The sequence below is a fragment of the Centropristis striata genome, chromosome 6 (assembly GCF_030273125.1).
Source record: "Centropristis striata isolate RG_2023a ecotype Rhode Island chromosome 6, C.striata_1.0, whole genome shotgun sequence".
Lineage (NCBI taxonomy): Eukaryota > Metazoa > Chordata > Actinopteri > Perciformes > Serranidae > Centropristis > Centropristis striata.
The window spans coordinates 14,721,272-14,746,914 of NC_081522.1; the positions used below are offsets into that span (position 1 = coordinate 14,721,272).

Sequence of the window (25,643 nt, forward strand, 5' to 3'; positions counted from 1 at the left end):
ACCAAAAGTCTAATTCTCTCTGCCCTCTGGGACCAGCCCTTGACAGTGAATATGCTCTAGAAAAGCAATCTTGGTGTTTATCAGTTAATGAAGAGGCATACCTCGAAAAGGCAGCCTCAGGCTTTAAAACACAACTAAGTATTCTGCTGGCAAACATTCCTCTTGTTTCTACCTTGATTTCAGGAGATAGCTTCTATGTTGTAAACTTTTTACCTAACTATTTAAATATACCCATATGCTGTGCTAAAACTAGGCCAGTGATCACTCAATATTCTGGCTTTCAAAGCCCTTCACAGGCCCCACTCTTTACTCAGTCAACACATCACGTTGTAATACTGGTTTTCTGTATGAGTTCCTCGGCGGCATGCAATGATTTGGAATCATGAGATGTTTTAATGTTGGTGCTGATGCATTTGCATGCGTATTCAGGCTCTGTAGAACCATGAATAAGTTTGGCGATAGCTCTCCTTGGTAGGATTTAGGGGAGGTAACACGCTAAGCACATAAGCCTGTTATAACACATGTGTGAACATGGTGGGGTACATTGAAAGGACGCTGGATATACGTCCATCGCTCTCTCGTACTGGCACCTGAAGGTGTTAATTCTTGTCCAACTGAATTCAGTTATTTAATAATCCCCAAAATGTCACAGAGGAGAAAAAAGTTTTCTTGGGTCAGTTAAATTACATTTGCATTCAGGTTAAATGCAAAATCAAATATAACTGAATAAAAATCAATTAAAGTTTGATTACAGTAAAAGAAAAACTATTCGTCTTTGAAAGAGACTTGACATGCAATAAAGAACTGGCTTGCTTAAACAGGTAGTTTGTTGCAGAGTTGAGGCACACTGATCTCAAAGACCTGGTCTTTAGCCTTTAAGAGCCACTAAAAAGAACATTTTGGAGAATCCTCTTCAGCTGCACTTAGTCATATGTCAGGTTAGGGGGTCAGGAGCTTACTTAGTAATACCCTTTAAAGTGATCCATAAAATTGTATATTAAATGCTTGCACTGGAGTTTTATGCTCTCTCCTTGCAGATGTTGGCTGCTGTATTCTGAACCTTGTGCAGCTTGAACAAATTATATTGTTATTTTATTGGCTTAAAGGGCTATAATGTGCATGGCTATTAACTGGCAGAGATTTAATAAAAGTGGCATTGTCTACGTTTGTAGACCAACTGACGGCTCACATACTACATTATCAGATGTAAAATGTTTTATTTATTTATCTGTCATCAGATTTACTGGCCTGCTCCCCGGGACCGGGTCGACATGTGCAAGCTGGCAGGCAAAAATGTCAATGTAAGTGCTTCTGAAGAAAGTCACGTCCTGACAAAAATAATAGATTCAAAATATTTGTGTTTTGTATTGCATGGTATACATGTTCAGTCAAACTGTGCTCTTCTTCTTCTGTGCACCTGCATCTCCTAGCTGGAGTGTGCTAACTTTGTCAGGGTCCTCCACAACTACAATCGAACACATGTCTATGCCTGCGGGACAGGATCCTTCCACCCCAACTGTGCCTTCATTGAAATCACTGGCCGCAGAGAGGTAAAGCAGACTTGAGGAAGTGCTCTGCAGCAGGAATGAGTTTGACAAGAGTTCAGGAGTTGGATTTAAATTTGGGAAAGTGTAACATTATCTCCCTTTTCTTCACTCAGGATGGCGTGTTCCAACTGCTGTCTAGTACAGTGGAGTCTGGCAGATTGAAGTGTCCTTTTGATCCCTTGCAGCCATTCACCTCAGTCCTCACAGGTAATACGAGCTATCACCAAACACTTCAGCAGCCCCCTAACTGCACGCCTTATCTGTCGTGCACCAGAATTTTATTGCTGCACAGCACCATTTACCCTGGAATAAATGATGTCCCTCCTCAAGTCTCCACTCAGTTGTTAGACTAAATTTGTATTCATGTGTCTGTTTTCCCAGCACTTTACTGCAAATTATTTTGCTCAAGAAAGAGGCAAGCAGACATTTCTCAGGCAGCAACACATTTACTTGGCAGAACCTTGTAAACAACAAGTTCTTTTTAGTCTTATCTCTCCTTCAAATGTTTGTTTCTTGAAATGTTTCTCAGTCTGTCTTTTTGTATGGGGTTCACTGACGTAAGCCAATGAAAAATGGTAAAAGTTAAACAAAAAATGTAAACTCTGTCAAATCTGTTTGTTTTCTATGGTGTACATATTGAATAGGACTGCAATAAGCTGCAGCTATTTGACTTAATGTACGATAATGTTTTATGTGTGTTGAATTATTTTCTGCAAATTGTAATGTCACGATTGATTGACCCCTTTGTATAATTGGTCCAGATCAGTACCTGTACGCGGGCACATCATCAGACTTCCTGGGCAAAGACACAACGTTCACACGCTCCCTTGGCCCTCCACCTGACCAGCACTATATACGCACAGACATGTCTGAAGAATACTGGATCAATGGTACACACATGCTTGTGCATATCCACATTAACACGCTGAGTGCACTCAAAATGTGTTATTACTTTTTCTCCAAACTTCTAGCCTCTCTACTGATACAAAGAGCCCCTCTGTGCCCTTAGGATGGTTATTGACATTCCAGCATGGAGGAAACAGCCCACTTATTCATTTAGCTGGAACTTTTATATGAATGCCATAGCTGAACAGGGACCACACCTACAGGGGAATTTACAGTGTGCCACAAAATTCACAGCCTTAGTCACACTACCGCATAGCCGCACACACACACACACACACACACACACACACACACAGAGTCACGCACAGTCATCACTGAGGGAGTCTTCCCTCTCTCTATACGTCTCCAGCCTCGAGTGTTTTACAGGCACTGATGGGTTGTCATGTATCAACAGTTGTCACCGGGACCTAAATCCTTACACATGGTCTCCACATTTCACAACAGCGCAGTCAGAGATGTTTGGAGTAATTACGCCTCTCTCCCTCTCTAAGTGTGTGTATACAGCATGTGCTGGTGCAGGGCAGGCAGAGAGAATCATTTCTTGCAGTGTTTCTGTTCCTGTGAGCCTGTGGAACATCTCTGCAGCACTACAGGACTAACAATGACCTTCTGTCGAGTGTGTTAGCAGTCGTACATTATGCCGTTCCAGTTGGGGAATCACCCTCTGGTGGTTGGCTCGGCTTCTAGGGGTTGAGCTAATGTTGATGTAATGTCACTGCAATACTTAAGCCTTTGGACTTGTTCCCGCTTGATTCACTGATGGCAACATGCTGTTGATTATGTCCTCTCCCCACTCATATTTCCTACATCGTTTGTAGTATTTATAGTTGTTGTTCTTCTTGTCATACTGTGTAACATGATAAAGTCGTAATCACTAATCATTCTTAGCATTTGTTTTTCGTGATGTCTAAATGTATGTTAGATCAGCTCAACCCAAACCCTCTAGTAGGATATTAATATTTGCTGCACCACATATGTGTATTTTGTATTTATGTTTGACAGCTGTAGCTACTGATACTTTGCAGATTAAGATTTTAAATAGAAACATATCTTCTTGTAAAATACCAGACCCGTGCTCATGTTCCCTTTAACCCATTAAGGCCTAAAGCGCCTGGAAAAAAATGCCTGGAAAACCTATGGGCGATTTTCAAATGATCCCCTAAAACCTGAAGTTTTTCTGGAAATTCAACACCTACTAAATAATAGATTTTTCAGCCTCTGTAGCAGATAAAAATGAAATTCAAGTTTATTTGTCCAAACCTTCAATACATTTTTTTAAAAAATCAACAAACTCAGCAAATGTTACATTTGACTGAATAAAAAATCCTATGCATAATACTAATACATGCCCATTAGCAAGATGCAAACATGATATGACCACTGGAAGAACAAGACATAGTTCTCATTAGCCTACTGTAATAATAAAAAAAAAAGTATCATAATAATAATAATAATAAATAATAATAATAATACATTTTATATATTGTACTTTTCAGGGTACTCAACGACGCATAAAGTAATATAAGACATAAACAGTCATGATTTCTTATATCATCATCACAATCAATTAGCCTATTATTATTATTAATATTAATATATTATTAATAATATTACTATCTCCAGATGGCCACAAATCTGTCTGTTCTTTGGTGAAAATATGTCGTCTAAAAACATATTCCTCATCCATAAATGCCGGTCGATTGGTTCCGAGGGTTCAAAGTCCGGATCAGCAATTAAATGATCGGCGCTGTTTTCATCAAGATCTCTTCCGTCACTTACTGCGGAGCTCCTCCGCTATAGTCGTCTTCCTCCATGATTTCAAAGTTCTGGAAAATTCCGATGTTGCATTGCGACACTCCCGCATGTATTCTGATCATGTTCTGATGCATTTCATTGGCCAAGAGACCGAAAATAGGTGGAAAAAAATACAAATACTACAAAATGACATATCCGCTGTCCCGGCCTTAATGGTAGAGTGACGCAACAGCGCTCCCGGCTTTAATGGTAGAAATGCGGTAATGCTTTCCCGGCGTCAATGGGTTAAAACCAAAAGTTGCTTTTCTAAGATAATCTGTAAATTTACTTCTGTATGTAGATACATCCTGTTCAACATCACCTTCTACATCTCCTGCATCTCCTGCAAAAACGAACAAACATACATACAAAGAAGCAAAACTTTTTAGCAGCTAAAAAGCTGGATTTTTCTGTTTTTGTTGGTGGAGAAAAAAACAGAGTGTGTGCTGTGTGCTACAATACATCAACTCATTAAACAGGAGCATCTGTATTTCTGACGGCATTAATAAAATCATACTTTCGGGATCTTTTGTATTCCATAATACCATGATACTGTCGTTTCCAAGTGACTGCTTAAAATTAAATGATCTGAAAGCTGTTTCAAACACTCAGCACACATCATTAGGGTAGCTATTTGATTCTGGGTGTTCCAGCTGAAGGTGATCTTTGCCCCAGACTGCTGCCTAACCGATACTGCCAGACAGGCTGAAAATCATAGAAAAGTAAATAAAACTGCTTTTAAACTAACCTAAATATCCCGGCAATGTCTTTATAAGTCCATATATCAAACTGTACAGCAGTTGAAGATTTATGTGCAGCCCAAGCTTAAGCTTAGTAAATAGAAACGGCAATAAATCAAACCTTTCTGTAGAGATAGACCAAGACTGTAAATAAGCATGTGCAAAGTGTAGTGTTAATGCCACCTCGAGGCTGCAACGCATGGCAAATCCATTACCTGACTTATTTTAACACTCTACCTTCTCTCTCTCTTTCCTCTCTGTGTCTTCAGAGGCCAGGTTTATATCCGCTCATCCCATTGCAGACACCTACAACCCAGATGATGATAAGATATACTTTTTCTTCCGCGAAGTGTCGTGGGAAGGCAACGACAAGAGCATCCTGTCCCGGGTGGCTCGTGTGTGCAAGGTGAGATATTAACCAAGGGAGGTGTAGACAGTAGGAGGTATACAGAGGCATGGAGGGGAGGTTCGGTTATGTCCTATGGGGAGAAAGGAAGGGATGGAGGAGTCAAAGCCCGAAAAAGATACCTGTACATGAACACAGTGGGTAATGAGAGAAATGGTGCTTGGAAGATAGAGTAGGTGCGACATAGAGGCACTATTGACAAAGACTGTAGGCGTTCATGGCCTCTTACAGAGTTTGGGGGAGTCATAACTCCTACAAAGATCTGATCGGATAAGGATCTTTGTGTCTGCCACTACAGAAGTGTTTTATGTCCCCCAGGAGGAGGCCTTACTGATACATTCTTCTTTTGTGGTCATTTGAAAGACTCTGTCAGGGGCAGTAAATCACAGTTTTTGGCCCCTTTGTGTCTCGCTGACAGGGCATTCTTAGTGCTGCTGCCTACATTGTCACTGACATCGATGTAGATCTTTGCACCACCTCATTGTCATCATTTTTCCCCAAAGAATTGGCTTGTGTCCGCTATTAAAAGGGTGATAAAGAAAGAGTATTTAATGTGGCACCATTACATTATGTTCATTTGGCTTTTGTCCAGTGTAGCTTACAGTAATAACACCCAGCCTCTGAAAGAGATGCATGTCATCTTTCAAAGGTCTATTGCCAGAAACACAATGCAGATCTTAAAAATTCATACCCAAACGGAGCCATTTTGGTAATACAAATGTTCTCTCTGTTCAGTTGTTAGATGCTGCAAGACATTTGAGAAGCGTATCATGTTTCAGTGCCCATTAAGTTCTATTTGACAGCATGTCAAAACAACTGTAAGCTTGGATGGCACTGCACAGCTCAGTGAGGGCTGAGAAGATTCATGTTGGGGACCTTTTATACACCATACAGTGTGTCATTAGTCTTTCCAAATGGGACGAGCCCACACAGCAGTTTGCTATTAGCATTCAGAGGCCTATTGCTACATTCTTAGAGAAAAGCTCTCTGCGTATTTATGACTTGGGAGTAAGCTGTAAGGCAGACTGGAAGGAGATTCCTCTGGATTACAGCCCTCTCTTTCAGCCGTCTCTCTCTTTTGGTCTTTGTATTTCCTTTCCTTCACTTTCATTATCTTTAAGTGTGTTTTTCCTCTGCATGTGAAAGAAATGAGAGCACTTCACTTCAATCCTCTTTGAAGATTATCACCATTGTGAAACATCCTCATCAAGTGCTTACATGTTTTTGTCTCCTAAACACAAGTGTGTTTTGTGTGCGTTGAACCATAATAGTCTTTTCTATACCACTTAGTAAGTACACTGGCCAACTTTAATAGGGAGGACCTCTTAAGTTTTCAGTGCATTCCAAAGAGAGGAACTTTTACCATGGCTCAATGAAAGGTTGCTACTTAAAACAGCAATTCATATGCTAAGATAAAAACATGCATCATCAGTCTGGAGCTTCACTTGATTTTAGTACTCTCTTCCAACATGCTGTACTTCCATTAGTTTCTTATCTCCTTTGATGATTTTCCATTGCCTCTCTCTGTTTTCCATTCTTTCTCTTTCCTTGCCCTTTTCAATTACTCCTGACTGATTATACTAACAAGAAGGTCTCCTTTGTGCTGGTTAAATAAGCAGATCCCTACTAGAGGCATGCGGTTCACCTGTTTATTTTCCTAATTAGTGCAGGAAATCGGAGTGAGGCGGCGATGCTGTGTGTTGTCTCTGCGTGTAGGACCGTTAGATAGATCACAGTGGGATTGTGGTTAAGCCCTCAGTGTGTGTTATTAACTGTGATCATCTTTTGGTCAGCTGCACTATGCTCACTGTGTTTTTGTAACGCTGTATGTGCTTGTGTTTCAGAATGATGTGGGTGGGCTGAGAAGTCTGACCAATAAATGGACCACCTTCCTCAAAACCAGACTTGTGTGCTCTATCCCCGGACCAGATGGAGTGGACACACACTTTGATGAGCTCCGTAAGTGATAGTGAGAATAAGAAAGAAAATCCAGGCCAATAAAGTATGTTTTATCATCCAGAATCTACCTTCTGAGTGCACTTTAGAATGGAACAGATTTTCTAATTATGCTAGCCGTGGCACAGTGGTAGAAAAATCAGATAAAGGTAATAAAAACAAATGACCTTTATGTTGCTTTCCCTCTTTCTTGCAGAGGACATTTTTCTGCTCCCTACTAGAGATGACAAAAACCCCAAAGTGTATGCAGTGTTCACCACCTCCAGGTAAGTTGAGGATTCATCACACCATCATCAGCACCACCTATGCTCTCCCCTTTTCTCCCCTAGCCTTAAATCCTGTTTAATCTTTCCTCACAGCTCCATTTTCCGTGGCTCAGCAGTGTGTGTGTACAGCATGGCAGACATAAGAGCTGTGTTTAACGGACCTTATGCTCACAAGGAGGGGCCGGACCACCGATGGGTGGAATATGAAGGGAGAATACCGTATCCCCGTCCTGGAACAGTGCGTAGCCCACTGAATGTCACAGAGCTCATACTGGATCCCTCTTAGCTAAATATGATTTTCTTTTCACAAATTAGCTGAATATAATCCTCCGCTTTCTTGCTCTAATTACAGAATAATAAACATGGCCTAATTTAAAAGTGGTGGATTCAAGGGTGAAATGTTCAAGATGCTGTAGGGTATGCATGCTCACATCTTCACATGATGTATGACATAACCTTGGCTTCAATGAGGTCACTCAACATCTCATCAGATTCTAGTTTCATTTTGTTTACAAAATGTAATCAAGGGAGGGAAGGGGATGTATGGAAAATTCAGTGTATGCTTCAGGTGTACAGCTGTTTGAGATATATTGCGCACAAAAAAAGGGGGAGCTGGAGTGATACAGATGTTCCAGATGTGCTTTTCCCTCTGCAGGTCTTCATTTGTCCACCAGAGGGAGACATGCACCAATATATTGTTGGCTGCAAAAACACACAATCAGGCAGTGAAATCATCTTATGATTGTGAGACTTTTGCATAATATTAACCTTTTTTCATTTTGTCTTTTAGTGTCCCAGCAAGACATATGATCCAAAGATCAAGACCACAAAAGACTTCCCAGATGAGGTGGTCAGCTTCATTCGATTCCACCCTCTCATGTATCGCTCTGTCTACCCTCTGACTGGCCGCCCTGTGTTCACACGCGTCCGAGTGGACTATACCCTCACTCAGATTGTGGTGGACAGAGTTTTGGCAGAGGATGGACAATATGAGGTCATGTTTCTGGGAACAGGTGAGACACACACCTCTCATTTCGGTCCTCTCTTGAAATTCCACATGTGACCAGTGGAGGGCACTAGATCACTATGAGTTGGCCTCAAACAGATTTAGTTGACGCTGTTGTAGTCTTGCAGTAGGAAAAATAATTATTGCGACGTTTGTACTTGCATCCAGCATCCTGTCTGAAGTCATTTGTTCACTTTAAAACAGAAATTGTCACAGTAATGTCTGAGAATGGTTCAGTGTTAGACATTTTTTGGTGTCTTAGAGAAGAATGTGAGTGTGTGCAACAAACATTGTTCATTTTCATAATTTTGATAATAATAAAGCACTCATACCTGGCTGTTTTATATTATTCACTTCTGAATGAAAAATTCATGTTGTGTGGTTTGCTTGATTTATCCCAATCACACCCCTCCTACTTCCTGTCTCGCTCTGTGTCCTAGATGCCGGCTCAGTTTTGAAGGTGGTGAGCATCACTCAAGAGAATTGGTCAACAGAAGAAGTGGTGCTTGAAGAACTCCAAGTTTTCCAGGTACTGTGTGCAACGCAGCTACACACAAAAATGCGGAAACAGGAGCACACACACTTTTTTCGCTCGAAGCGTTTTGACTGACAATGCCAACTGTTCTCTAACTGTCCTCAGTGAGACAGTTGACTCATCAGACACTGATGGATTGTTCTAAGTTATAATAAATCAATGAAGTCATCTGTTGTTTTTACTCAAACAGTTCTCAAGAAATGTTTATGTCCTGAGGTGGTGAAGTTAGTGACGTTTGTTTATTTAATTTTTTACAGATTCCCATTCCCATCCTCAGTATGGAGATGTCTTCAAAACAGGTTGGAACTCATTCACATTAATTTTATTCCCACACTCTGCCCACACTATTTCTCTGCCTTCATTCTGTTACACATATATGGATAACCCCCCCCCCCCCCCCCCCCCCCCCTGGCCTTTACTGACAAAATGCCACTCAAAGAGACATAAAGAGAGTCAAAATGGCCAAAAAGAAACACAAAAAAGACTACAACAAGACACAAAAATAGTATAAAGACGCTGAAAAGGGGTAAAACAGCCACAATGAGACCGGAAATGACAACAAAGAGACACAAAAAATTACAAAAAAAGACTGAGCAATTATTAATTTTCTGTGTCTTGCTCCTCTGTAGGAGAGGTGGTGGGGCCTTTCCAGTGTCTGTGACTCGGGGCCCATTATCTCATAATTGGCCCATGATGCCACATGCATTCAGTTGTGTGTTTATGCCTGATGTGACACAAAACATACAGCTTTTTATCCCCAATTCATTCATCTATTCAATTTGGCTCTCTCTCTTTAGTCTTCCCTGTTTTCTTGTAGCTCTCTCTCCCCCTTCTGCCTCATTATCTTAGGGTCAGGGGTGTCAGTAGACACTTCAACCGCAATCACTGCTTCCATTAATCTCCAGCAGTGTTTGACCTGTGCATGTGTCTGTATGTGCATGCTCGCTAGTGTTTTTCAGAGGTTGTTTGGAAGTTCTGTTCAGGAATCTCCTTTACTTCAGGCGAGTCGGAGCAGATCCTTAGAGTCACATTTGTAAAAATTCCTCACATTGAGAAATCCTTAAATCTCTTGTTTCAAGTGTAAGTTTAAGGTTTTGGCATTTTAATTGGGTCTTTTATTATACAGCACTGACCCCGAGTTATACTTGAGCTTAATTCACAGTAGGAACATAAAGGAATTTTTGAAATATGAAGAGTGTGTGTAGGACCAAAAAACAGAAATATATATATATATATATATATATATATATATATATATATATATATATACATATATATATATATATATATATTTAGCATAAACCACAAAACTTACAGTTTTATTGACTGCCTCTGTTGCTGCACATATTTCTATGTATATATTTTTTGCTCCTCCGACTAAAGGGATTTCATGTATGGCTAATAAATCTGAACTTGAAATTGATCTGTATGTTTACCTTCCCTCAAGCAGAGTGTACTTGTGTTTCACTACAGCAACAGCTCTACGTGGCTTCAAGTGAAGGGCTCGCCCAGGTTTCACTCAGTAGATGTCACCTGTATGGCCAAGCCTGTGCTGAATGCTGCCTGGCACGAGACCCCTACTGCGCCTGGGACGGACACACATGCTCACGTTACATCCCTGCATCCAAGAGGTATGCTCAACTCTTGAATATTCCCTTTGCAGAGCTATTATGTTGCATTTCTCAAAACATGATGATTTAGCTCCTTGGTTCATTTTTTTCTGAGCTTGTAGATGAAAATATCCACAGTTAAAACTAGCTCAACTTTGTTAATCTTTGTGAAAATGTTTCATGTCTTTGTTGTAAAATAAAAAGTAACAATAAAAATAATACTAATGATAGGTTGTGCGACTTGTGCTTAACCATTTCATTTCCTGAATTGAAATGATGAAGTCACACAGTAGTGGCAGGAACTAAACTGCAACATACAGATTGATAAAATATCAATAACAATTCAAAATCATGAATCAATAAACAAGTATGTTTTACTTTTAATATTTAAGGTAATATGCAATGTTAGTTCATTTTACAGTTATTTAATTGTACACTGCTTCACATAACCCATTATACACATTTATAAAGGTTACATTTTTAAGAAAATACATTTTTACACACATTTGCATGCAAAGTTACAAAAACAGCTTTTGACCATTTGTAACCTGGACTCAAACTTGCACAAACTTATCCATGCATGTGTAAAACATAGCATAATCAATATCAATAAAACTGAACTTATGATCCAACAGACAGAAAAGAGAAATGGTTCATCAATGAACTGCTTTAACTGACCCTTTGTTACCCTACTTCTACATGGTGTGTGTGCGTGTGTGTGTGTGTGTGTGTGTGTGTGTGTGTGTGTGTGTGTGTGTGTGTGTCAGGCAGAGTTCATAGTTGCTTAATATGTTTTCTATTTTTCTCTTCACCTCTTCAGCATTTTTCCATGCCAGAGGCTATTATTCTATTTGAAGCATTGATTAGAGATGCTGTTCCTCAGCTGATTAATGCTACTGTCATTCCACACCTCTACAGTGCACTCTTTGAGGTGCAAAAGTATGTGTGTGTGTGTCCTCTGTGTGTGTGTGTCTGTGTTTTTTGTTTGTGTGCTTGCTTGCACAAAAACCAGGCTCTACAGAATCCATACCCTACAGTTAGAGGTCACACTGCCATATTATTGGCCAATGGGGATGCTGTTATGGTTTGTGGAACAGTGGAGTCTCCATGGCTCTTTGAAAGCTGATCTCCACAGTGTCAGTGAGTGTAGGCTACAGATGTCCCATCACAGGACTGACAGGAGGTGGAGGAGGTGAAATCAATACAATCTGAAGGAGCCCAAGTGAACAACACCAAGCTTGAGGCCAAAGAAATGCGCTGTGATTTTCTACTGTAACATTTATGTTGGAAAACTAAAATCAATCTGAAGTTTCCCTTGTTTCAAGCAATTTTTGATATAGGGTGAACATCTTTAAACAAGACAGAGTGAGACCGATTTGTGCACTTAAAGAAAATGCCATGTGATCAAACATTTCAAGAAATATACAGATTTTAATTGCAAGATCACAGAACTCGATAAAAATGTGACTTGAGATGTTTTGTAGTGCATTTACTGTAGGGTTTGTATATATCAACCAGAGAAAGACACTAAGGGTTACTAGTAATCAGAGGTCACCTTAAATCACATTCTAAGTGCCTGTGAAAAAAAATTGCTTTTGGAGGTAATTGACAGGCAACCTCTTCACACATCACCACAACATTCCTTTTTTTCTCTCCAATATATGCAAATCTGACATTTGAGAAAAATAGATGGGTGAGAGGTTTTTTCCTTAATTTACTTTTTTGCTCCACTCGTTTTATATGAGAATGCATCAAAATGTTCTGACTCTCGAATTATAATTTGTTTGAGAAACTTTTGAGGCAATTATTATTTGAAGGCACACGTTTTCTGAAATGGTATGTTTAAATTGTCTTATAATGTGCTAATTTGCATAAATGTCCAGAACAGGAATCTGAACATTGGATAAAGGCAGCTTCAAAATTCTTGTTCCATCTTGTCCACAATTGAGAGTCAAAGGTTTTTATGGAGGGGATTTTGGAAAGCCCTTTTTACCACTTCATACCTTCACCTACACCTTGAAACTTCCCAAGTTGATTACTCACATCAAGACAATAGCTTTTTGTGTTTTATGAATTAATATGTTTAAAAATGTGAATTAGGGAATATCTCATGTTAACTTTTGGTGGAATAAGGAGGAATCTACAGATGCAAATAGGCAAAGTGTAGTTAAATTAACACCCGAAGGCGTTTAAGATTACAAAATCTCAAAACTGACCAGTGCATGAATTTTTTTTTATTTTTTTTTTACCTGTAGTGTCTTGCCAGAAGATATTATTTTATTTTTTACTTTTTGATTTTTTCTTATTTGTTCTGTGTAGAACATAGTTTGGCTTTTTCGTGTCTTCTTCTTCTTCTTCTTCTTCTTCTTCTTCTTCTTCTTCTTTCTTCTATTTCCCTCAAAATGTACATGAGTTTATAATCTAAATAACATTGTGTATTTGTTCCTCAGACGAGCCAGAAGACAAGACATCAAGCATGGAGACCCTGCAAGTCAGTGCTGGGACACAGAAGACAGTACGTAGAACTTGTTCAGCCTTTATCTGTCTTTATAAGAACTCCTTTTTCTTCGCAAGCTATAAACACACATCTAGCAAACAGGTGTCATTTAACCCTTTATCGGGCAAAGAACTATATTTGGCAACTTCAGGTAATATTTCGAGGAAAATGTTGCAAATTTACTAGATTAAAGTGGCAAATCTACAACAAAAAAGTCGAAGATTTAAGAGATTTAAAGTGGCAAATCTGTGTGATAAAAGTCGCAGATTTACAAGAAAAAAGTGGGGAAAAAGCAACTTTTTTCTCCCAGATTCACCACTTTAAATCTCATAAATCTACGCATTTTTTTCTCGTAGATTTGCCACTTTAATCTCCTTTTTTCTGAAATTTTTTTTTCCCATTTTTGTTTTTTTTACACATTCTGTCAGTATGTAATATCCATCTAATAATAATATTATTATATTATTATATTATATAATATATTATATATTATTATTATTAATAATAATATCTCCAATATTCTCTAGGGTTGAAATTTGGAATTTGCAAGTATTTCAATGAGTGCCCTATTAAGGGTTAAATAGTCACTAAAGGAAACCTGGATGAGATACCTTTTTAGAACCAGAGAAAAGACTCTTGGATCAATAACAGCAATGTTTTCTTTAGGTCTTGTTGGGAGATGGGCGGAGGAGAGGGTCCTCTATGGGGTGCAGAGCAACTCCACCTTCCTCGAATGTATCCCCAAATCTCAACAAGCCCAGATCCGGTGGTTCATCCAGAGACCTGGATCTGAACGCAGGGAGGAGGTCAGAGAGTGCACTTGTTCACACACACACATGTACACACACACTTTCCTTTCCTTCCTTCTCATTCTTTCTTCAGTCTCTGAAGTCTGAGGTGGACCTTTTGCTTTTCTTAAGGTTAATTGTACCTAGAGGTTACAGTAACTTTCATGCCAGGTCACAAAACAGGGAGGTTATGACTCCAAAGACAGATGTTTGTCACTGTCATTTCTTACATAAGTACCTCAAAGCACCAAAAACATACTTGAACCTCACCTGCTATGACGTCTGAGTCTAAGCCCATCAGCATTAAATCACTTTGCTGCAGGTCCTGCTTTTCTTGGGGAAGACGAAAGCAGTGCTTGGACCTCGTGGATACTGTTCACAGCTTACAGGATATAGAAAGTCGAAAATCCAGAAGGAACATCTGTTGTGGACTTATGGGTAATAAGGGAGCAATCCAGGGTCTCACCAGTTCCTTGAATAAGGTCATTATTGATATTCATGAGTGTCCAGGGCCTTATGAAATTTGAGAAAAAAATCTGAAGTTCTTCTGGTTTTGACGAAGGTGAGGATTGACTTAAAGCAGACCCACCTGAGGGGATGGGACATTATCTATCACATGTTTAGGTTTATATGGGGAGAACTGATACCGTTCTATGATATCATCAAAGCCTCCAGACTCCATTGACAAAAAAAGCTATTTTACCTTGAAGAACAAGTGGATTTCTGCCCCTGGACTGAGATGATTGTTTAGCTTGTTTGTGTCATTGTGTGACTTTGGTGAATCCAAACTAATCCATTAAAACACAGAAGACACACAATAACACAAAGAAACTAAACAATTGAGGTAGCAGTAGACAAACAACTCCCTTGTTTAAGCAGTTACAGTTTTTGACAATTTCTGGTGGCTGTGATGAGAGCATAGATAACGCCTCCAGTTCCCCCCACGTAAACTGTTAAACGGCAAGGTAAAGCGCTGAAACTATTCTAACTATAGTGTATTTTTTAACCTGCTAAAGTACAATTTGCCTCTGCCCCTGTCTACGGCAGTATATTGCTTAGCTTCAGTGCTGTGGGGTAACATACACAGACTATGGATAAGTACCTCAAACAACCCCACTTCACTAAAATCCTAACTATCCCTTTAAAACACATATAAAACATAAAAACACTGTTTTCTTTTTGACGCTGAATGTCCAGCTGTTGGAAAGGGGTGCATGTTTAGTGTTTATTTACAAAAAAATGCTAGTAGTCATTGCATATGACCAAAGTCACTTTGAAACTCAGATCCTTTGAGGCAGGAAGGTGGAAAGAGAGGGACAGAAAGTTTAATGTGTTTGTATTTGAGGTGTGGAAAGGAACTCATTGATGATGACACTTGTCTCCTGAATGAGACAACAGAGACCTGCTTACTCAGCACCTCCCCTCCCCTATCCAAACATACAAACCTTCCTCCACCCACTGTGAATGGCCTTCTTACCACTCAGCCCACTCACTCCTCCTCTCTCACCCCACTTCTCGCTACACTTATTTACTCCCACGACTGGTCCCCTGTCCTCTCTCCCGGGAGAGAATGTAAACACACTGACAGGTGCAGAGGCCACTAAAGACCCATGTGTTCCTTTATAGGCCTGCACAGCAGAACGTTGTGTGTTTCCCTTGGTGTGTGTGTGTGTGTGTGTTTGTTTCTTTATGATCCCCTACAGCAGAAATCATAACAGAGTGCTCCCTAGGGACAGCCATGTGTTTTGGGGTAATGAACACAATGGGGTGTTTTCTGTGTTTGTGTGTCTAGGCATGCAATGATATGTGACCTATTGTACTCTAGACAAAGTGATGAAGGAGTGAATGCAGGAGTTCTTCCTCCCTCAGGATTGTCATGTGATAGACACAGAAGCCAAAGAAATACAGCAGAATCTGCTGGATGAACAGAAAGATTAGGAGTATTTTTAATGGCAAAGTGTCGTTTGGCTGTGTCAGAGCACGTACATAATATTAATTTTTATGTGACTGTTTTTATCTTTCTGACTTCTCTGCCAATGAAAGGAAGAGAGAGAGCCAACACCTGGAATAACTGGCAACCCAAAACTGTTTTGGGGGGATTTACAGTTTGTTTTTTTCTGAAGCATGATCTCAGGCTCAGAAAGACTGGGCTTCATATTAAAAACTTTTACACAAGTGTGTCATCGGCCATTGTTAATATTTATCATGTTATATAACTTTACAATGCTTCTTTGGCGCTTGAAGAATGTCCTAACGATAAGTTAAACCTAAAGAAATCCCATTAAAATAAATAAATAAATACATGAGAAAAAAAAACGCTCTCAATGGGCACACATCTTTTATAGTACAGATAAATAAATAAATGCATTTCTCTCAAATGTCTGTAGACACAGAATACCAAAGACAAAGGGAAACTGCAACACAAATGCTTAGATTTGTAAAGTAATTATACATTACTGAAAGATACATTGTTTCCACTAATTGGCCAGTAAATGAACATTTAATTAACATGTCCAACTACAAACATGGCTTTCAAACTGAATAGGAAATATAGGAAGAAATATTTCTTAATCCTAATGGTGAGTCAAATGCATGAATATGTTTTTTTCACCATTCACCTCACAACACAAAATATAAAAATAAAGTAGTTTTTACTGCTTTTTCTCCTATGGTTTCATATTGATTATGATTAAGCACTTCATGGACTGTTTTCCAGCTGAGACACACCAATGCTGTTGCAGTCAAAGCAAAGTAAAGGAGTTCAAGTGAACCGCACCAAGCTGGAGGTCAAAGAAACACACTGTGTACTTTTTCAGGTGATGGAAGAGATAGCTGTGTGTGTGTGTGTGTGTATGTGTATGTGTGTGTGTGTGTGTGTGTGTGTGTGTGAGGGTGTTTTTAGAGTTTCTCTGTCTGAGTCTTGTTCCTCTAAAGGGACTCAAATAGCTTTCCTGTAATTGATGCTGTTGGACAACTCTGTCATCTTTGTTGACATGACTTCACTACCCCTTGCTTTTGTTGTTTATTGTGTTCTACCAGTCGTAGTCATGGTGTCTTCTCTTTCTCTTTCATTAACACCCATCGGTAATGTTGTATTACTGGCAGCTGTGTAAGGTACAAAACAACCCCGCATCCTGCGTTTTACGAAGTGGAAATTGATCGGCAAGGATATTAAAACCTGAACAAGCACAGTTTATCCCTGTTGACAAAGAAGATTCTGGTTTAAAGATAATTAAAGACTTGTGGCACAGACGATGGTGATGTAGGGGCTATTGCAGGACATAAGATCTGCCTCCTCACAGCTGGGCATATGGTGTTGAAGCAGGTGATTTCGGAAGTATCTGGCTCATTCAACCTCTCACTCCCCGTGCTTTTCTTCTCTCTCCGTTTCCTTCTGTCTGTCATCCCTTGTCCTCTTCTGTCCCTCAACCTCCCTCATCAGTCCCACCTTAATCTGTCCTCACTTAATTCCCACCATCATGCTCCTTACTCCATCTACTTTGTTTCCTCATACTTTTCTCCACAATTTCCCACAGTCTCTCTCCCCTTCTGCTTTTCTCTCCGCACTTTCTGCCTCCTGATGGGTTTTGATAAAGGCATCCTCGTCCAGCTGCTGCAGCACCTGCAGCCCACCCCCAACACATATTCTCATCATGCACACGCTCCCTCCTCTTAGCCCCTCATAAAAGTCGGCTATTAAAGATTTGAGCTGGAAGAGATTCCTTTTGACTTTCTCACAGCATGTTTGTGTGTGTGTGCATGTTTCTGTTGTTGCCTGTGTGTGTGTGTATTCACCTCCTGGAGTGTGGAATGCTGGCCCATTAGAAGATATGCAATAAGAAAAGCATGGGTGATGTTAACTTTCTTCCATGGTCTTCATTAGAACAAAGCACAGCCTTCCTGGAAGCACGGGAAGTTCTTAACCTGATTCTTAAATATTGCTAAAAGCTCAGGCTTTTAAAACACTTACCCCTACTTGAGCATCATTAAAGTATTAAAAGCTGTGTTTCCTTGGGTTACTCCACATGCATACACGCTTGTTCATGCATACAAACACAGAACTCCATACAATATGCTTAAAAGCTACATCGATATTCCTTGCAGGCTTAATCACATGCCGAGACACACAGATTTAAATTCACACAGAGAGGTACAGAAATAAAGACAGACCATCTGGGTGAATTTAAATGTCTGGCATTGCCATTTAGTCACAGATGCCTTCATTTAGATGTCAGAGGGAGGGGACGGCCTCAAAGACACATAAATAAACACATAAATACTGATTAAAAATTTCCCAACATCTCCGTAGGGCACAAGTAGGATTTTTAAGTTTTTAATATATATCCCATGTGTTTTGTCACAGTCCTTGAGGTGTGCCAGGAAATGAGAATGTGATGGGAGACAGACAAGTAAATCTAATGTGGGTAAGGGTCAAGATCCAAAGAGCCTCTGAGGCCTGGGGGTCTGCCAACAACACATCATCAGTGTCAAACCTGGAAACCACCACAGAACACACACACACACACACACACACACACACACACACACACACACACACACACAGGTTCATATGTAGAAGGATAAACAGGCAAATATTCATTCTTTCCTGCTTGCAGTTGATGCCTGGGCCTCCTTCTCTGCATGTAGCTTTCTTATCACTCACACCTCTGGGGGGGTCGAGGCAAGGCTGTGGGAGGTATGCTTTTGAAGCATCCACACATGCATGGACACACACACGCTGGACACAAACACTCTGATGCTCTCTTGCTGTCCTCTGAACACAGCTGTGTTGTTTAAGGCCCTGACAGCAGCCGTGCCACCTGATAAATCATGGAGGATGCTAAATGAAAAGAGCAGACCATAAACATTAGCACACTACTTACCCTTACACCTTAACGGCCGTCACACACACACACACACACACACACACACACACACACACACACACACACACACGCCAACATACCTTCTTTAGCCTTTGCTTACTGCTTACACTCATCATGCAAATAGAAATCTCTCCACACCACATAATGACCCCTGGCCCCCCACATTGTGGATGGCACTCACCACACCCAATTCAATATGTTTCCTGTTTTAGGGGTCATTACCATGTTTAAAGCACCTTGAATACAAATCAGGCATGAAAATGTATGTGTGTGAAAAGTGTGGCAGAGACCACACCAGTTTCTTGTTATGTGCAGTCATTCTGATTGTTGGTTTTGGGGTAGGGAAAAATAATTTCTTGTTGTTTTGTAGTAAAGCTTTAAATCTTGATTTGTGAAGACATGTCTCACATCATTTTATATTGTATTTGCTTTGTGATAAAGCTCTTATATGTTTCTTTTTTTCTCCCAGGTTAGGCTGGATGATCGTGTCGTACACACAGATCGAGGTCTCCTCATTCGCTCCCTCCAAACCTCTGATGCTGGTTTGTATATCTGCATAGCTCAAGAGCGCACGCACTTTACCCACACTCTCCTCCGTCTCACGCTACAACTCGTTACACAAAGACAACTGGATGGAAAGCCCAAGCCCAGTGCAGACCCAGTGGTGGAGCTACGCCACAGTGTGGAGTCCCACCAGCGTTATAAAGACTACCTCAGAGTGATGAGCTCTCCCTTTGGCTCTCTGGAGGAGTACTGTGATTCACTGTGGCTGGAGAAGAGGTCGTCAAGGATGCGAGGACGAGGCTTAGGAGCTGGCAAATGGAAACATATACAGGAAATGAAGAAGAGCAGGAACAGGAGACAACACAAAGAGAGAGGGGAAGAGTGGGAGAAACAGGAGCGAGGGCGGGTGGTAAGGACAGTAAAGCAGTGAGCGATGATAAAAACAGTTTTCTTTTTGTTACCTGAAGGCCACCATAGGTTCTTTACATGATTGTAAAGTGAGGGGTGAGAGGAGGGGGTATTCAGTCAGTTGCAATCTGCAACAAAATCACTCAATGCCACTAAATCCTACACACTGCTCCTTTAAGTGATGTCGGGTTGTAAGTATGTAATTTCTTTCATCTGTCTGCAGATAACATGATTAAAAAAACCCACCAGAGACTAAATAACAATGATAATTGCAATGTGTAAACCTATTCATTCAATCAATCGAGATGAATTTACCATATGAAGGATTGCATAACAGTTTCCATAACAGTTCAGATTGACAGTTAATGGAGGTGATCATATGAATCATATGTCTGAATTGGTAAGATTGGTAAAATATAATTATAATTTTTTGCTTGTTGTGATGACAATGCATTCATGTTGAATGACTGTAAATATTTATATACCATGTACAGGAGATGCAGCATGCTATGTTTAGTCTTTAGTATTACTGATCTGTATAACTATAATGATAATCATGTATTATTATTGTACCTTATTATTATTTTGGTTGACAAAATGACATATTTTTGTACAAATGTTACACTCTTATAAACTGTAGGTTCAATAGATGTTTTCTTTATTGCTGTTTTTGAAAGTTATTTAAATAAATTTGTCTTGGAGACCCTGTGTCCTGAATTGCTTTCTTACATTGTGTAAAGAGATAAAAAATATTTTAGCTTACAATCAATTACAGTAAGAGCGCAGGCTGTTTTCAGCAAGGTCCCTAATGTTAGTGAATTGAGAACATAGACCAGGGGTGGGCAATTAATTTCCCCAAGGGGCCACATGACCAATACCACGAAGGTTGTAGGGGCCGGACCAAAACTGAACTAAATTCTGCTCAATATTAATTTAATCGCTTTATAAAATACAGTAAATTATCTGGTTTTGGGCTGCTACTGATAAGAATACATGTTATGATAAGACTGTTTATAATGTGGAGTAAATGACCTTTAGCAAGGTTCCTATTGGTGTTTTGTGTTATGTAGCTTGTTTGTATATTTTATAGGTGTTTTACGATATTGTGATGCTTTTATTTTGAAAAGGTGCCGTCCAGTGTGAAACGGGTGCTTTTATTTTGAAAGGTAGTGACAGGAAATAACAGGTGGAACGGTTAAATGAAAAACGAACGGTAAATAATAACGAGTGCATCGTAATTCATATAAAGTTGATATAAAGTATCAAAAAGGCTTCTATAGTGGCTGGCTGACAGGGCACAAGGTTTGGTAAAGTTTACTTTCTTCTGTCATATATATTAGTGGCTATATTAGTTGTCTTAACTATAGTAAAAGTGCTTGTTTGCTCAATTGCTAATGCTAATGTTTGTTATTGCTCTTACGGTGGATTCACAAGGTGACCAAGGAATGTCTTATTTTTATTTTCATGGAGCTACGATTTAAAATAAATAAATGAATGCTACTAAACATACATTCAAACCACAAAAACAATATAGAGCATGTATGTTATGCAGTGAACCAGTAATTTATTAACTTTATGCAAAAAGCAATATGTGTTTTTGACAAGGTACCGAGGTAACTCGGGTAACTCAGATATACGTAAATCGCCTTCAAAATAAAAGCACTGCGGTTGTATTGATTTCTAATTTCTGGGTAACCTCATGCGGGCCGGACTTGGACAGCCAAAGGGCCGGATGTGGCCCGCGGGCCGCCCAATGCCCAGGTCTGGCATAGACTGTAGGCTATAAATAAGAGTGAGAGGGGGCCTCTATCAACTGCTACACCTCCAACACGCATGATGAGCAAGTGCGAATTCCGCCCATAAACTTTCAGCCAGACACTGTTAGCAGGTGGAGAAATTAGCATAACAATAGGATTGGCGTGTGATTGAGTCAAACTATGGTGAGCGCAAAGGTGGAGCTGGAAGACCCGTCGGCAGGTCCCAGGCCAGCTGCAACAGCACCAGAGATAGTTGTGTATCAAAGGAGGGCTGTGTGCTAGGGTTGCCCTGCTGTTGTAGTGTCAAGTGCATTAATGCTAAATATGCTAACACCAGAACAAGTAAGCAAACCAGAGCCCAACACCTCAGAATCAGCTGTAATGGCCAAGAAAGTGTGTTTACCATAGACTGGTGTTTATACACATACAACAAATTTGACTCCCCTTTTGGTTGCTGTCAATGTACTAACAGAAATGACACAGTAAAAAACAAGGACAACAAAGTTGAATATTTAAACATTTGCTTACAATAAATATTTGACTACTTTATGCCGATATAAATATAAAGACGTAGGCTATGTGACCTGGGGCCTGTTCAAGAGAGCAGGTTTTCTGAAAGCTCTGAGTATCTTAACCAACTCTGGGTTTCCCGTCCCAGAAAGGGAGGTAAAAGTATACCGTTAACTTCAGCTCTGGCTGAGTTGCCGTGGTAAAAGTCTCTGAGAACCTAACCTGGTCGTGAGTAAGTTTTTCTTCAACAAACTCTGAGTTTCTCCTTGTCTCCTACGTCTTTCAGAGACAGACATGCCGTTTTATTTCCTCATTGATCCAAAGCGCGCTCCAAAACACATTCATCAGCGGAGGTTACTCTATGTCAGAATAACAATCCTGTTTGGATAGTTTGTTAATCAATGACTGTGTAAGTGTGGCGGGAGCGGGTGTGAGTGTGTTTGTGTATGCGTGTATATGTGTAATGTGAGTTGCCAACAACGCCACCTGGGATTCTAACCCAGGAAATTGCCCTACAAAGGCCAACACAGGTCCGGAATCACACACGCGGGCCAGAGGTCGTGGTTTCAAAGTAAATAAATGTTATTTAACAAAATGTATTAAAATAACTAAAATATCAAACCCTAAACAGAAACACAATTAACAGAATAAAAATATAAAAGGCTCTAAACAAATTAACAAAAGAAACACAATCCTAATATAACCCAACTTAGACTAAATAGAAACAAATCAAAAATTAAACAAAAGAATATACTTATCAACGTAATATAATGAGAAAAATAACCCAAACTATTATTGACCAAACGCTAAACAGAAACAAGCTTAATTAAACAAACGAAATATTTACTCTGAAATTAATATTGACTTATGAAAAATAATTAAAAAGACAGGCGACAGGCGAGCCAAACTTGGCTCTAACTTGTCTGAATCTCGTCCACAAAGGACTGAAACTGTGGGCACGTGGAGTGACCCGAGACAGTGGAGCTTCTCCGTCCACACTTAGCAGAGCCAGGACAGCAGCAGACCTCGTTGTGGTGGCCGATGACCGGATACACACCAGGACGCCAAACGGATAAGTGCAGACTAGGAGAGTGGGAGACGCTGGTTACAGCGCTCCGCTCTGAGCTCTACTGCACCCAAGCACGCGCTCAGACCGAACTGCTTGCCCCCTCCGGCTCACCGTCGCTCCATGCCTCTTAATGTTGCGCCGAGGAGACATGGACATGCACGGCGCCCTGACACACCAGACGCGCCGCAGTGTAGAATCAGGAAAGGGAGAGTGGTGACCAACACACCTGTTTTAATCACACACACACACCGCCCCGCCCAAATTAACCTGCACACAGCTGGCACAGCGTCATGCAGTGACCAGGAGGGAAATGGCTCACCCGGTCACATAAGGTTAACACTTTTATGCACACCTGTCATGTCTTTGAACCCTCCACTCTGGCTCAGGCCCTTTCCACACTATGCATTTAATATCATCACCCTGTTAAAATAATCGCCAAACTCATCACCAAAAGTGTAACATATGACATTTATTGATCATTTCACTCAAAACAGATGTAACAAAGGATGGCTACTGGCATAGTAATAACACTGTGTGTAAATTATGTAACTTAAGAGAAATAAATGACTTAGGCAATTTTTGAACATGCCTTTGTGACTTAAGCAAGATATGATAACAATTTATTTTGAAGGTGTCTACATAAGAGTCACTGAAGCCTGTCAGAAACATGACATGACAAGTATCATGAGCATTAATGTTACTTCAAAGTGTCATTAATGTTCATGACACATTCCATGTCATGTTTATGACACGCTCATGTCACTCTTATGTAGACACCTTCAAAATTAAGTGGTGCCATATCTTGCTTAAGTCACAAAGGCATGTTCAATAAATTGCCTAAGTATAAGTCACACACTTAACATAGGCCATTTTCTTAAAGGGGTAAAATCACATGATCTGATCAACTGAGGATGTAGGCGATTTTACCATAGGTGGCCGGCGTCATGAGGAGATGATTTAGGCAATAAACCCAACAATTTTGACAAAAAAAGACTTAGGCGATTAATTTTAACAGTGTGACGATTTGCAGGTTTTCTATAAAAACCCTCATCTTTTCCCGTCTCCTAACTCTTGCTGATTCTAAAGCAGCTCGCTGCTGTCATGGGGTGTCCCTTTCTCTTGACCAGAGCATGTCAGAAAAGCTATAGTTTGCCAAGTGAAAAAGAAAGTGACCCTCGCACTGAAACATCTACTGCACATTGAAATAACCACTGAATTATATTTACTAAAATCAGTCAATTATGAACAAAATGAAGTATTTTGCCATGAGCCTATTACACCTCAGTCCTACGTTCTGATATCATTTTTGGCTGCTTTCACGGCTGTCTTTCCCCGGCAGGATTACAACTACATGAATCAAATTCAGGTTCAATACCATTTTGCCAGTTTTCACCTGTATTATTGTACCTGTGATTAAATCTTCTTCTTCTCTCTCCATTGCAGCTGCAACCATGTTGCTTTTGTTCTTTTAAAAAATGTTTTCTAACTCACCGTACATTTGCGTGAGGATTTCCAATTCAACAATTTGTTGTAGCTGTTGCCATGGTTAAACATAATATCACGACTCCATTAATGCTGCCTTTTTATAGTAGTGGTGCATGCATGTTGTTGATTGATCTAACTCAAATCAGCTTTTATGGAACCAGAAACTCAGAGTTTCTATATCAAGTATAAATCAACTCAGAATTCAGGGATATACTCCGAGTCTGTTGAACCTTCTACCTGGAACGGGGCCCCTGTCTTGACTAGGTCTCAGTTGCGAAATAGGTTTTGAGAGTTTTTTCTCAGCTGCTTTAGTACATTTCTGGAATCCTTAACATTTGAAAGACAGCAAGTACATTTCTTAAAACAGTTTGTATAAACAGCAAAACAATGGATTGCCTGTAAAAGCTTAACTTGCTTAAAATCTGAGTTTATTTCTCAAAAGTAAATATTTTTGTCAGTGGCATCAGAATGACATGTCCTTGTGGTGTTGTTTACAGACAAGATAGTCAAATTGCTTAGTCATGCTGTCAGTATAACAGTATGCTGTAAGTATTTCTGAATATGGCTGCAATTTTTCTCCATGTATCAATTCCAACAGCACAACATTAAACATTAGTGTATGTGGGAGATTAATTGCAAGAGATTGGACATCATTGACATTAACACCTTAGTTGTTTGTACTCTTATTTGTTGATAGACCATGTCCTTGTGATTCAGAAAATAAAAAAAGGCTGTTTTACAGCACTACATAGCACATAGGAAAAACAACAACACAAAATAAAAAATGTAAGGATAGAAATTAGGCCTGAGGCAGAGTTGTACAGAGTTGAACAGAGTCTTTCTGCACCTCCTGACATCAGGCCCTAGATTCTCATCCACATCACGCTCATCACAACAGATATTTTCCCTGCAGCCTTAGTCTTCTTTTTCTAGGATGATTAACCTGTTCTGTTCAAAGAAAAATTGTCCCTGG

The 25,643-nt window shown here is 39.9% G+C and overlaps 1 protein-coding gene across 1 annotated transcript in view; it reads left to right on the forward strand.

Annotated features, from left to right (window-relative positions):
• sema3d (sema domain, immunoglobulin domain (Ig), short basic domain, secreted, (semaphorin) 3D) overlaps positions 1–20,546 on the forward strand; it is a 36,301-nt gene extending 15,755 nt beyond the window's left edge. Inside the window, exons 4-18 of the mRNA XM_059334582.1 lie at positions 1,239–1,301; positions 1,431–1,550; positions 1,661–1,754; positions 2,309–2,437; positions 5,257–5,393; positions 7,238–7,352; positions 7,546–7,615; positions 7,709–7,853; positions 8,406–8,628; positions 9,062–9,150; positions 9,414–9,455; positions 10,630–10,787; positions 13,217–13,281; positions 13,930–14,069; positions 19,407–20,546. Of these exons, the coding sequence (XP_059190565.1) occupies positions 1,239–1,301; positions 1,431–1,550; positions 1,661–1,754; positions 2,309–2,437; positions 5,257–5,393; positions 7,238–7,352; positions 7,546–7,615; positions 7,709–7,853; positions 8,406–8,628; positions 9,062–9,150; positions 9,414–9,455; positions 10,630–10,787; positions 13,217–13,281; positions 13,930–14,069; positions 19,407–19,871 (2,055 nt within the window). The 3' untranslated portion in view covers positions 19,872–20,546. The remainder of the gene's footprint in view (positions 1–1,238; positions 1,302–1,430; positions 1,551–1,660; positions 1,755–2,308; positions 2,438–5,256; positions 5,394–7,237; positions 7,353–7,545; positions 7,616–7,708; positions 7,854–8,405; positions 8,629–9,061; positions 9,151–9,413; positions 9,456–10,629; positions 10,788–13,216; positions 13,282–13,929; positions 14,070–19,406) is intronic.
• Positions 20,547–25,643: the final 5,097 nt, after the last annotated feature.